This window comes from Triticum aestivum, chromosome 1A, assembly GCF_018294505.1.
Source record: "Triticum aestivum cultivar Chinese Spring chromosome 1A, IWGSC CS RefSeq v2.1, whole genome shotgun sequence".
NCBI classification, from domain to species: Eukaryota; Viridiplantae; Streptophyta; class Magnoliopsida; order Poales; family Poaceae; genus Triticum; species Triticum aestivum.
The window spans coordinates 106,264,561-106,278,607 of record NC_057794.1 but is presented as its reverse complement, the minus strand read 5'-3'; the positions used below and the strand labels follow the sequence as shown (position 1 = coordinate 106,278,607).

Here is a 14,047-nt window from a genome sequence, read left to right as displayed (position 1 = left end):
GGGGGGGGGGCTCTGCGGGAGTCCAGACTGCCGTCACGTAGGGCTCCGACACCCCTGGCCCATTCAAATCCCCCTTCGGGTTCACTTTTCTTCCACTCCGCCCCTACTGCCCCCTTTGCGTCTGCACCCTCCTCATTCGCCGCTGCCACTATACCTCTCCGGCCGCCGCACATGCATCATAGGACGTCCACAAACCCCACCAATGTGCCTACCTTCTTGGACTACGCTGCCGTCCACCTAGGATCCCTCCGCAGCCAGATACCCTCCATCCCCCTACCAACGACGTCCATGGCGGACACCACGCTTATGTTCGGTCAAATGAAATTAAGCTTTTTTTTTTAAATTCTTGTTCTTTTCTAGAATAAGCACAATGACGGGGTACTTGGTGAAGGAGGATGAGTTGTTATGTGATGTGTGGTTGGTCGTTTCTGCAGACTTTGTATGCAGGAACTCAAGGGGCTTGATCTTTTGGTAGTGTGTGCCTGGTTCATTTCATGTGCGAAAACACTTCACGCCCGACGAGATGTACGTCATCCATGAACGCAATATGAGGTCAATTTCGCATCGATGGTTCACCGTCTGCAACGTTGTCAGCAAGTTTTGCGGCTCGGATGAACAAGTGAAGACAATGTGGCCATTAGGCGTGTCAACCATGGAGATAGTAAGTTTGGCTTCTTGTTGCTCTACATGTTAGTTAATCATTCATTCATGCAGTGTTGCTCTACACGTTGTATAGCCCTCACGCTCTGCCATGATGTACTACAGGACTGAGGGTAAGCCACTCATGCACGTACATTGTTGGATAAAGCTCAAGGGGCAGCATGTGTGGGACGACATGTGTCGGGTCTGAGATTTGATTCTAATATCATTGAATTTGGAATCGGTGAATTCGAATAACTTGTTGAACATTCTCTTACCTCATTGAATTTGAAGCATTGTTGTACTACAGATATTTGCATGCTATTTATGGATGAAGTGTGCTATGCTTAGAGTGTTGTGGGTTTGGTTTAGCTAACCGGACAAAATATCATTCGTTTTAGGTAAATTATGTTTGAACTTTGCTGCATTTCATCGTGTTTCATGAAATTCGTTCCGTTTGTTCAAATTTATTGTGAAATGGATGCGGGCACGGTTGGATGGTCGGCTCCCGCATCACTGTTCGTGGACTAGTCCCAATCGGTCATGGACGAATACAATTTCCCATTTAGGGGGTCAGAGTTGCACACAGCCAAAAGTAACAAGTCTAACTATAAAATAAGTCAACATAATGGGACCAGTAAACTTTAGCTATAGTTTCAATAATGTTCTCACTAGTATGTACTACGTCTAATTCGAATTATGTGGTTCCTTTTTGTAGTTTCCACTTCTTGCCAACATATTGAGCGATCACACTAATGTAGTCTTGTTTTGTGCAACCACTCCAGTTACCAGATGTTAAAGAGCCTGAAAAAGTGCATGTGGTAAAGTATGCCTTTATTTTCTTAAGACCATTTTTGCATAACTTTCTCATATCCCTAGTTGTAGTTTGTCTAGAAACTGGTTTGAAATTAGGAGTATGAGCCATCTAAAATAATAAAGGATACCCGGGGGCTTGATGTGGGAATTGGTTGATGAAAATTTCAGTTGGTAACATGAGAACCAAAATTAAAAATATATATGACTTATTATATTTGATTATGTATAGTTGTAATAATATTTATTCAATACATGTAGAATGATTAAATGGAAACATTTTTATATGCATGATTGAATGATGCGGTGGGTCATTTTGCATGCATGATTGCATGTTGAGGTGTGCCTTATCGCATTCGTAATTGTATGGTGAGGTGACATGCTTTTATGTTGAGATAAATAAATCAGTAGGGTCGAATCTCTTAGGTATATATAGGATTTTGTAAAAGCGACAGACTCACGAAAACATAATGGTAATGGTATATCATTAGCAGCAATTAAACGACAAAGAGCTTCTACGAACATTAGCATGATAGCGGAAATTATGTATCTGATGGTTTCCCAATCCAGGGTCTTTCATCACGTCGTTTGCTAGTCAGGTGGGTTGGCTGAGGACCCCTAAATCGGCTCACTCAGTTGGGCTCACCCTGCTCGTTGGCCACCTCGCTCGCTAGCTCACTGTTAAAGAAACCACTAGGTGTTGGTTCTTAAAGAAAGAGGCACCCTATTTTCTAAAATGAAGTCATGAAATTGTCAAAAAATATGAAAATTTTGAAAAAGTATGTGAATAAAAAAATGATCATAAATTTGAAGAGCATTCATGAGTTTGAAAAAGTTTGTGAATTTAGGATAAGTTAGTGAATTTTAAAAAGTTCATGGGTTTGAAAATAGTTCACGGATTAAGAACACTTCATGACTTTTTGAAAAAGTTCACAAATTTTAAAAAAGTTTGTGAATTTTCATAAAGTTCATATTTTTAAAATTACTTATTTGAAAATTTTACAAAAAAATAGGAAATAATTCATGAATTTGGAAAAAAAATCACCAATTTGAAAAAAACCCGAAAAAACCGGGCCGAAAAAAACAGTAACGAAAATAAAAAGAGCGGAACCTTCCCAAAATCGATTGGGAGCTTCACAGAAACGTGCGTGCGTAGATGGGCCGGCCCAGTAAATCTAGCGAAGGGAACAGCGTGACCGGCGCTAAATAGGATTTCGCCGCATGGACTTCCTTCTCCGCTCCGCGAACCAGCCCACCGAACCGAACCACACTCGTCTTCTCCTCCTCCCCGTCGTCTTCTCCACTGGACTCCCCTCGACTCGGCTGGAGGCGGCGTGGACGTGGTACGGTTCCTTCACCCCAACGGTAAGGAAGCCCTTCGCCCGCCTCAGATCCTTGATCTTTCGCTCGCAAATCGAACTCGTTCTCCCTCCGGCAACAACCCAGTTAGTCGCGGATTGTTTGCTCTTGGGCCTTGGCGCGTGGCGATTGAATTCTCGGGTCGCGGCGGCTTGCGGGATGCATCCGCCCGCTGCGCATCCCGTTAGGGTTTACTGCCTTTTACCCCCAAATCCTTCCATTTTCGTGCGTGTTTGATATGATGGCTTTGACATGATCTCGTTTCCCCCAAATATTGTGGGGTTTAACTAAACCCTCACCCGGTGCTTTAAGTCTGCCCCTAGAGTCTAGAGAGGAGTCGAGTTGATGTATTTCCTGAGAATTGGGGTAAAGATGTGCTACTCGTATTGATACTAGAGCAGGTAATTCTTTTAGAGTCTTCAAAAGTCTGGAATTCATTGTGAGAAAGTGTCCCTCTTTTTATGGCGCCTGACTATAGAACCAGGTTGAACTTTGCATTTGAAAGACATATGATCTGGGTCATTTTCTCATTAAAATTATGTTTCTCAGTTATCTTATCTCGAAATTGCACAGTAATCTGCAACAAAGAATTAACTGGTGCTTACAGCACGGTAATGGACTTGGTGCTTGTATGTACTGGTGTTTTTTTCATTTAGTACTGATCGATCATGTTAAGACTTAAGAGTGTTGTCATGCCCTCATAACAAAAGCTTGAGCCGACTAATTTGAGCAGGCAAGAAGCTGTGATTTTCTTAATAACTGGCAGGAAGATGTGATTGATTAGGTCATGTTCAGTAAGTTTATAGCAATAGTAAACCCTTTGTGGCCTTTTGGTCATTACAGTAGGCTACCCCACTTTCAAAATTATCATAAATAATAGTAGAAATCTAGTAGTCCCGATTCAATCCAGAACCGGGACTAAAGGGCGCGGCCACGTGGAGCTCCACCTTTAGTCCCGGTTGGTAACACAAACCGGGACTAAAGGAAATTTTACGATTTTTTTTTATTTTCAAATTTCTGAATTATCTTAACCTCTAGTCTGTAATCACCACCCCTCATCACTTCTCAATTTATCCTCTAATCACCCCTCATCATTCCAAATCATCTAACTTCCCAAAGGGTCACCCATCCTCCCACTCCCCCAGCCTGAGCACGCTTAATTTCTGGGTTCTATTCTCCCTCGCTCCAAGTCTGCACTTGTTGTTTTCCTGACAATACTAAGATGTCGATCCTATTAACCTTCAGGAATTTTGCTTGAGCATGAAGTGACACATTTCATAGTTTTATTTTAAAACTATTGTTTTAAAAAACAATAATTATTTAGTAACACTAATATTTCTTGAATAATTAGTTTGACCATTGTTTGACCACAGTTTGACCAGATTTGACCAAAATTGAAATAACAGAAATAATTATTTAGTAACACTAATATTCTAGAATAATTAGTTTGACCATTGTTTGACCACAGTTTGCCCACTGTTTGAATTTTTTCGAATTTTTTCACTCTAGATCTTAAAAGCCCCGTAACCTTTTTTCTATTAGGTTTTTGAGGATTTTGAAAATGTTTAACGGGGTTCCCCCGATTAAATTCGGATGTAACTTTTTGAGTAGATGATTTTTCATATAAAAAACTTTTTCATCCGAGTTAGTATGCAAAAGTTATGCCCATTTTTACAAATTTCAGAGAGATTTTGCAAATAAAGTCAAAATTCACATTTGCAAATTTTCCCAACAACTAGACCACATATCACATGGGAAACTTATTTTCTTTTATTTTTTTGACATTTCCATCATTTTCTTTTATTTTTTTTAAAACTGAAAAGGCGATCCAACGGGGGGTAGATTTTGAAAATGGGACCTTTAGTACCGGTTCGTGGCACGAACCGGGACTAAAGGTCTCAACCCCATTAGTCCCGGTTCGTGCCTCAAACCGGGACTAAAGGTCTAATCTTTAGTCTCGGTTTGAGGCACAAATCGGGACCAATGGTTGTGGGCCAGGAGCGAGGCCCATTGGTCCCAGTTCATCCCACCAACCGGGACCAAAAGGTCCAGATGAACCGGGACCAATGGCCCACGTGGCCCGGCCGGCCCTCTGGGCTCACGAACCGGGACCAATGCCCCCATTGGTCCCGGTTCTGGACTGAACCGGGACTAATGGGCTGACCCGGCCTAGACCAAAGCCCTGTTTTCTACTAGTGAGTGCTAATAGTTGGGATCTTGGTAGTTGGGATGGTAGACCACAGCAAGAGATGTCCTCTCTAGTGTTGACTTAAGCATAGGCAAATGAACTAGCCGGGATCTTGTGTATGCAATAACGCTACAGACCACACACGGTCCAATACACCGGTGCCTGCGTGTGCATGTCAATTGCGCATAGAGGTGTTTGATTGCTGAGCTGTAGCCGCGTTGGTTAAATGGGAATCACCTTATTGTTTTGGATTTTCTTATTTTCCTTAACTATAGTTTGTATTGAGGTTGGTGCGAAATTTTCATACAAGAATGCTTCAGCACTATTCTTTTGGTAAATTTGTATAATTTGGCAAAGAGTTCCCTCTTTAGAATAATTGTGTATGTTATACAGCAAATAGGTTTAAATTCCTGAGAGTGTATAATTCACAGCAAATAAAAACCATGAATGTGAGCTTTCACTATAGCATGCGTAGTATATTATTTTGTTTTCTATAAAAAGTAGAAACACCATGGCTCTGTGTTCATCTGTAGGAAATCTCAAGTAGAAACACTTTGTCCTTTACATTTCCCCCTCTTTACTACTACCTCCGATCCTAATAAGTGTCGCAGTTTTGAACTAACTCCAGTTCAAAACTGTGAAACTTATTTTGGATCGTAGGGAGTACTCATTCTGTAAAGAAATATAAGAGCGTCTAGATCACTACTTTTACGGAGGGAGTAGTATTTTCTTTATTGCTGATAGTTTGATTTGATGTTTGTTTATGGACAGTAAATTTGCAATGGGTTGCCCTATATAATAGAAGGAAATCTCGTTTTTGTTTTTCTGCCCTGTAATCCTAAAGCACGAAGCATACTATTCAGTGAAGAATTGTTGCACCACTTGAAGGCCTATGTTCATGTTTAAATTTGACTTTTGGCAGGTAGTCAACCATGGTTTTCCTTCAGACAGAGATGTGCTGGAATGTACTGATCTCAGCTGGTCAGCTGAGCCCCAAGGGTCTGCTGCTCCGCAAGTCTATCATTGTGCGTCTTCTGGAGGACGTAACCAACAGGAAGGCCTCCAAGGAGCATGGCTACTACATTGCTGTCAATGGGCTGAAGGAGATATCTGACGGGAAAATTCGTGAGCTGACCGGAGATGTTCTTTTCCCGGTCACATTCACCTGCATCACTCAGAGGCCTATGAAGGGCGATATCTTGGTCGGCTCCGTGGAGAAGATCCTCAAGCATGGCGTGTTCCTCAAATCTGGGCCGATGGAAAACATCTTCATGCCGGCGAAGTCAATGAGCGACTACAAGTACATGGGCGGTGAGAACCCCATGTTCATGAAGGACTACTCGAAGCTGGAGAAGCACACCATCGTGCGCTTCAAGGTCATGGGGTTCTGCTGGATGGAAGCAGATCGCCAGTTCCGGCTCCTCGCGACGATGGCTGGTGATTTCCTTGGGCCGCTGTGATCAGCTTCGACAGGTTAACCATGGTCCCTGATTTATATTTTGTTATCCTGGTGGGTGATTGGATGGGTCTGCGATGTGTTACGTCTAATCTAATTTGCTGTCTGTACTTCGTTGTCGTGATGACTGATGGCACATAGTTGTTTTAACTTGTCGAGTTGATGCGAGCTCTAGCTGTGATGCCAACGATATCTCGCTCCATATTTCAACACATCGGTGCGCGGGCGTGGGTGTGTGTGGTTTGAATTTACTAGGATCATGTGCATCGGAATTTCTATCCCAGGCAAAAATGCATAATCCATTTACTCGGACTTTAGAAACTCTATAATAAACATACTCATGCAGGAAGCAACAGCATGGCAAGTCCACAAGCAGGCGACTTCGAGCGCCAGGTTCCCGAGTAAATCACAATTGACATGACTGGGGGAACCTTAAACCTTGTAAAAAGAATACGAAACTACTATACGGGATGACGTTTCCTTAGCCGATTTGATGATGATAGTAAATCTGCGGCTGGGCTGCAATTTCTACTATGCATGGACGGTTCTAACCATAGCGTCATGCAAACATCGGCTGGTGCCTGGTTCTGATGCACAAGACTCCTGAACCTCGTGTACAGGTGGAGGTGGGGCGATACAAGGACCCGTCAGCAATACTTGAATGATGACACTTACGATGGTGGGTAACAACACTTCTGGTGCAAAATCTGTTTGAGTTCAGAGGAGGATATGATGCATGCATTACTGAACTGTACCCATGCGAGAAGGTTTTGGAACGAAGCCCCGCAGTGACTGCATGTTAAACGACCAGACCTACACCCTCTTACTTGGGTTAAGGATGTCTTGTGTGAGTCTCTGTTTTCAGATTCTGATAGAGCAAAACTTGTGTCTATTATGTGGGCTATTTGGACTTCACGCAACAACATCACACATGACAAAGGAGAGTTTGATCCTGTTCGGTCCATGAAGCACATACAGGAAGCTTTAGCGATTTTAGAGTTACCTCAAGATCATGCTCGGATCTTGCCTGGTCATGGTTGGAGGCCGCCGGATGATGGGTGGATAAAAATCAATGTTGACGGTAGCATTGCCATGGAGTCCCGCCGAGGAGGGGTTGGAGGGGTAGCACGTTCTCCGTCTGCTTTCAAGGCTGCATGGTGTAAGCCATACTATGGAATCACAGACCCTCTTCTAGCTGAAGCGTTGGCTCTTCGAGATGGCGTAATTTTTGCAAAGCTTCGAGGTTATGATCAAGTCATCTTGGAGACGGATAGCCAAGAGGTTGTTAACCTCTGGCACTCGCGCCATGATTTTTCAGTGGTGGCACCGATTCTTGACGAGATTGGGGAGCACGCCAGCTCTTTTAAATTTTTTCTTATTCAACATGTGTTGAGATCAACAAATTTTCCTGCTCACCTTTGTGCGAAGCAAGCTAGCACGATGGATGTAACAGATTGTTGGTTAGACTCTATTCCTAGTTTACTTGTAACTAGCCTCCTGGCAGATGTTGCCGGGGTGGTTTCTGTTGAATAAAACTTCCCAATTTGCCCCGCAAAAAAAAACAACACTTTTGGTGGAAGTTAAAAAAATACTTCCCGTGGAAGCATAGTTTCTTTTCCGCGCAACGAGAACATGCAAATTTTTTTCTTCAAAACCTAGGGAAAACCAAGCAAAAAACAAAACGAAAAACAAAGAAATACGAAAAAAAATCCCAGAGGGAGCGCCAGCACGCGGCATGTGGAGGCGGTTGGACACACCACTTGCACTGCTACCACTTCACCAAAAGTGGCCCTTGAAGGTCACTCGGAAGGAGTAACCTCCGGTAAGTTGCTTCCGTGTTTCCTCAGCGCCTCCTACTTACCGCACAAGTCGCTGGTTAGCGATGTAACGCATATTCCAGCTTATATGGGCCGGCTCATTTTATGCTTTTCTCAGAGTTTGTTTTATTCAGGTTCTTGGCCGGTGTTTTTCCTTTTGTTTTTCGGGTTTTTTTCCTTTTTCTTTTTTCAATATACGAAATTATGTATATTTTAACATTTTTCAACCTCATATTTTTTTCGAAAATTGAAAAAAATTCAAAATTTGCGTAATTTATAGGATTCAAAAACATTTTTATTGAAATTTTGAACATGTTTTGGATTTGTGAACAATTTCTGAAATTGCGAACATTGTTTGTATTTCTGAAACAAATTCAAAATCATGAGAAAAACATTTAATTCACAGGTACAATTTGGAATTTGTGAACATTTTTCAAAATCACAAACACCTGTTGAATTCACGAACATTTTTTAAATCATATTTTTTTCAAATTGATCTACAATTTGGGAATTCATGAACAATTTTTAGATTCGTGAAAACTTTACAAACTCACAAATATTTTTGAATTCATGAGCATTTGTTGAATCCCATAACACCGTTTGTATTCATGAACAATTTTAAAATTCATTAATAGTATTTGAATTCTCAATTTTTTTAAATCACGGACATTTTTTAATATTGTCACCATTTTTTATTTATGAACATATTTTAAATTCATGCTTAACTTAAAAATTCATGAACTTTTTTGAATTCGTGAATATTTTTCAAATTCGCTAAATTTTTTGAATTCATGAATATTTTTTGAATTAGTGCACATTTTAGAACTTACGCATATTTTCTTAATCTTCATACACTTTTTGAATTCGGAAATATTTTTTGAACTCCTGCACATTTTCAAACTTATGCATATTTTCTAGATTTCCGAACACTTCTAAATTCATGAACATTTTCCAAATCCATGAACATTTTTTGGTTTCATGATTTATTTTGAATTCATGAAGTATTTGTAGATTTCACAACATTGTTTTATCAAATTCTTATACATTTATCAACTTTTGGTGAACATTCTATGAATTTCGTAAAAATAAAAGAAAAAAATGAAAAGAAAAATGTGAGTGCGCCGCGCGCCCCACACTGGGCCGGCCCAAAACGACGCGGGTTGGGGCGTGTTTGCTCGCAGTTCCTTATGAGGGCCCGATGGGGAATATATCGGGTGTACCCACACTTGTGATGCTACCAGTGCCCCGGCCCGGATGCCATAGAACATTTTAAAAAATTGAAAAAAATCTCGCACATTGACATAACATCAATGTATGTTGTCACGAAATTTCGTATCAAAATATAAAACATTTCTTGAGATCTGGAATTGGCATCAATGCGATAATGAGCCAAAACTAAAACCCACCTTATGTTATGTACTACTGTTCAGTGATTAATTTGTCATTTTTCCCGAGCTATGTTTTGAATTTTGACTTCAAATTTATGACAACCTACATTAATATTGTGTGAATGTGCTAATTTTTAAAAACATTTTAAAATGTGCAACATAAGGTGGGTGCACCAGTTCGGCCAAGCAGGGAACTACGAGCCGTCAAAAATAAAAAGCAGAGAACTACGAACTTGCTGCGAGTCTAGTTGGGCAAATAAACACAACAAATACAACTTCAATTCATGATCCAGCTCGAGGCATTCTCCCTTGTGACTTGTGAGGCCAGATCGAGGAAGCTCTCACATTTCTGCCGTACTGCCACTTTCACCCCTCGACGGAGCATAAAGCGCGCTATAGGATTTCTTTCACTTTTCGTAAATTGGTGTTGCTTAACCGCGAAGTATGTGCGGCCTAGTACACATGGATGTGGTTTCTTTCCAGGCTAGTGCTTCATTAGCTTTAGCTTTGGATTGGAGTAGGGAGGGAAGATTCGGACGGGGGCAGCGGGGCTCCACCACGATCGCTGATCAAACGCCGGGCGGGGTGACCCGAAAAGTGGCTGCAGAGGCTGAGCTCCACTGAGCTCTATATACATTTCTCAGCCAAAATACCTTTTTCATAACTCAAAAAAATCTGAAAAAATGTTTTCATGTAGACATATACTTAAAGTATATATGTACAAATTTTCATAAACATATGTATTCATATGTGATGTATACAAAAAAAACAAATACACAGATTGAAATAGGCTTTTTCTTTGTTGTATTTGTGTCAGATTTTTGTCTTTTTTGTGTAGCATGCAAATGATCAAATTAGTTACTGAAAATTTATACATACTTAAATAATATGCATATGTATTTGTACAAAAAAATTGGCATTTTTTGAAACTTTTAAATATATTTTGATTTTTTTTTGGTAAAACGGGCTCCCTGGAGCCCGGTCTCTGCGACGCCTCACTCCGGGGTGACCGGCCTATCCATCGCCGTGATTCCCGCATTCACTCGTTGAGCGTTGGACCCACTGACTAGCGTCACTGCTCCGCCCGTGGAGACTCCACAGGAAGTCGTCGGCACAACCAACCCACTATCCGTACAGACTCTCGCCTGCCGTCCCTCTCTACATAAACAGACCTCACTCAGCTAGCTGCTGCTCTCTCACACGCACACTGCCAGTGAGTGAGCGAGCGAGCTAGTCTTTCTTCTTCTGAAACCATGTGCGAGTCCGCCTCCCTACTAGCTGCAGCCGGAGACCAAGACGGCCACCACCACCAGGGGGTGACCAAGGCAGCCGAGATGGACACGGGTGGCCTGCTGGACCATTCCCCGGCAGCCCTCGGCCCGAGCCCTCTTCCCACGCCGCCTCCACCGCTCGTGTTCTACCAAGACGATTACCGGTACTACTACGACGACGACAGTTGCCTCCAGGAGGACCAGGAGGGCGACGACGGCGCCTATCAACTGCTCCAGGACGAGGAGGAGGACGTCGCCGCCACCAGCTCGCTTGCTGCCAGGCTACGTGAGCTCGTTCGCCAGAAGCTGGCCGAGGTGAACGCCTCCAGCGCGGTCGTCGCGGGGCTCGGCCTCGTCGGGAGCGCCGTCGGCGCCTACTTCCTCTGGCCCGCGGCCGCGGCCGCCGCCACCGCCGCCACCATGGCAGCACCCGGGGCCGCCGGTTTCCTCATCTCCCGTGTGGCGTTTGAAGCCAACTCAAAGCTCTACTTCAAGATCCTCCGCACTGCCGGAGCAGCAGCGGCTGCCGCCGCTTTCGCCGTGTAGCTGCACGGGAGGGCTGGCCACGTACCTACTGCTTAGTTTCGTCCCACGCGCGCCGTTCGTGTGCTGGCCGTTTGCGTTGCTTATATATCGCCAATAATGGAGCGTCCGTGTGTAGTGGTTAATCTTTCAATCGATTGATACACTCTGGTATATCTAGTAGTACTCCATCTCTACGTTTTCAGTGTGTGTAAGGTTGGAGCTATGCCATCTGCGATAAGCTAAATCTTTGGTTTAAATTGTTCAAGCAACACTAAAGCTTCTTACTAGATGATGTTTGCTCCTTTATTTGTGTTGATCTTTAGATTCCCTGTTTCCTTTAAATTGCACTTCAGCTATATGTAAGTCGCCCGAAAAATAATTTTGATTCCGTCAATTTTTGGACAGTTGATTTTTTGATTCAAGATTCATGTATCTCTTTTCTCCATGTTGTCCGTGTATTGTTTTGGGCTGTTTTTCTTTTTGACTGACCCCATATATTTAGGACAGTCAATTCTATAATGGGCCGAAGCCCATTCCAGTGCGATATAGCCTTCTTCTTTCTCATTTGTTTTTTTTATTTTTATGCATTTTTTCTTCTGTATTTTTTATTTATTTAGTATAGTTGTTTTTTAGTATTTTTGGGATGTTGGGTGAGCTTAAACATATACATACAAATAATATGTAATATGTGCAAAATTTTAGTATTATATGATTATTCTTTGTATATTACAAAAAGTGCAATTTCGATGCATAGTTGTGTTCAAGTTTCTTTTTTTTTATTCTTCTTCTTAAAGGGAAATATCAACACCACTAATTCATTATTTAATGTTCATTCTATTTTAAGGGTAATACCAATGCTACTAATTCAATTGTTCTTAGATTTTCTTTGCAAAAGTTCCACTTATATATATATATGTATTCTTGCTGATTTTAAAATAGCGCAATTTTCATGTATATTTGTGCAAATTTTGTCAATGTTTGTTTTAGATTATTTTTTTATTTTCTTTCTTCTTAAATGGTAATACCAATGCCACAAATATAGCATGTAATAAAAATAATGGCACAACAAAATAAGGGTATTTTTTGCGGGTAGAAAGATAAGGGTTTGACAAGTCGAATTTCATGTGGTTGTATGCATGTAGTGTAGCTAGATAAATTCTCCAAGAGCTTAAGAATCTTGCTAGGCTTGCACTAGCTGGCTATCGCAACAACGACGCTGGTCTCCTCTGCTTGTGTGAAAGTTCTTCTGGTACCTATGTACTATGTGCGTGTAGTTAATCAATGAGGATCACTAGATATGTCAGGCTAATTTATTAATTCACACACACATGTAATCTCCTCTGGTAAAAAATGTGGCTTACCCAAATACTAAACTCAGTCACCTGACCCCTAGCCGCTCCCTTTAAGTTGTCTTTAGGTCTTGCGTTTCCTTCTCTATCATAGCAGCGGTTCCCACAAGAGGCGAAAGGGAGGCGTCAAGGTTCCCTCGGTTGGCCGCCGGCCAGGCCGTGGGCTCCTCCCCTCTCCGGCGGCTGCTGCAGCGGCAGGAGAGTTGGGGAGCCCCGGATCTGTGCCCTCGGTCTGTACATAGTAGGGATAGAGTTTCAGGTACCAGCATTTCGATGGTGGCAGCGGCAACACGACGGATAAGTCTTCCTTGACCCGAGCCTCGTCCCGGTGTCTTCCTCGGAGGCGGCGACGTGGTCGGTGGAAGGTGGTGCAGCAGCGTGTTGGTGTTCGGCGTCGGCGGGCTTCTCTGCATCTTGTGGATTCTGAATTTGTTTGCTCTCGTTGGTGATGGCGCCTCGACATGTTCGTGGTTCGTGAAGCCGACGCAAGTGGTGATGCGGTGCCGATGTGGTTTCTCTCTGGCGTGCTGGTCCTGCTGGGCCGAGGTTGGAGACTTCCCGTTGTCAATAATCCTTGCGCATAACCATGGATTTCGCTAACTCCGGGAGGGAGCGGCGGCGGCGACGGCGCGCCCTCATCCCGCGCTGGTGTGGATGCTGGGTCGATTTCCCGGGGTTATGTTTGCAATTCTCTTCTTGTTTGGGAATGCATTGTATCACTACATGATGTCAATATAACTCAGGGTCTTATTTGCGCGAAAAAAAGTTGTCTTTAGGTCTCAACACCAGACGCAAGCTCCCTCGACAATATGTATGTATGAATGTTTCTATCATTGTGTTGTGGTATATGGTTGCTTCAGCATTGTCAGCCTGTTCCCTCAACTATATCTCTTTTGTTGGATTGCGTCTTCTCTGTGCTTTGATGTGTGTTTGCTTCAGGCCATGTCATGTGTTGTCCTCGCGTAGAAAGGACATGGCGCTATGTATGGCGTGATTCTGCATTCCTCCCGTACAAAGGATACGACACTGTATGGCATGATTCTACAAATGCATCTATATCCACACATGAGTTTCTTTCGGTTTGGATATTGGATTCTGAATCATCCAAGCATGTTGTGGGTACCTCAACTGAGTTTGAATCATATACTTAGCACCGATGCACATAGTGAAACAATATAAACTATTGATGGCACCTCATGACTTATAAAAGAAGTAGCATTGAACTATTCAATGTACACCCAG

General features: G+C 42.6%; 2 protein-coding genes across 2 annotated transcripts; both read left to right on the top strand.

Annotated features, from left to right (window-relative positions):
* The first annotated feature begins 2,696 nt into the window (after positions 1–2,696).
* Positions 2,697–6,731, top strand: LOC123104054 (DNA-directed RNA polymerase V subunit 7). The gene is made up of 2 exons (XM_044525800.1): positions 2,697–2,817; positions 5,922–6,731. The coding sequence occupies exon 2, from the start codon at positions 5,932–5,934 to the stop codon at positions 6,457–6,459; it is 528 nt and encodes a 175-aa protein (XP_044381735.1). The 5' UTR covers positions 2,697–2,817; positions 5,922–5,931; the 3' UTR covers positions 6,460–6,731.
* Positions 6,732–10,848: 4,117 nt separating this feature from the next.
* Positions 10,849–11,743, top strand: LOC123039050 (uncharacterized). Its single transcript, XM_044462361.1, has one exon. It carries the CDS (start codon positions 10,914–10,916, stop codon positions 11,475–11,477), a length of 564 nt encoding a protein of 187 aa, XP_044318296.1. The 5' UTR covers positions 10,849–10,913; the 3' UTR covers positions 11,478–11,743.
* The last annotated feature ends 2,304 nt before the right edge of the window (positions 11,744–14,047 follow it).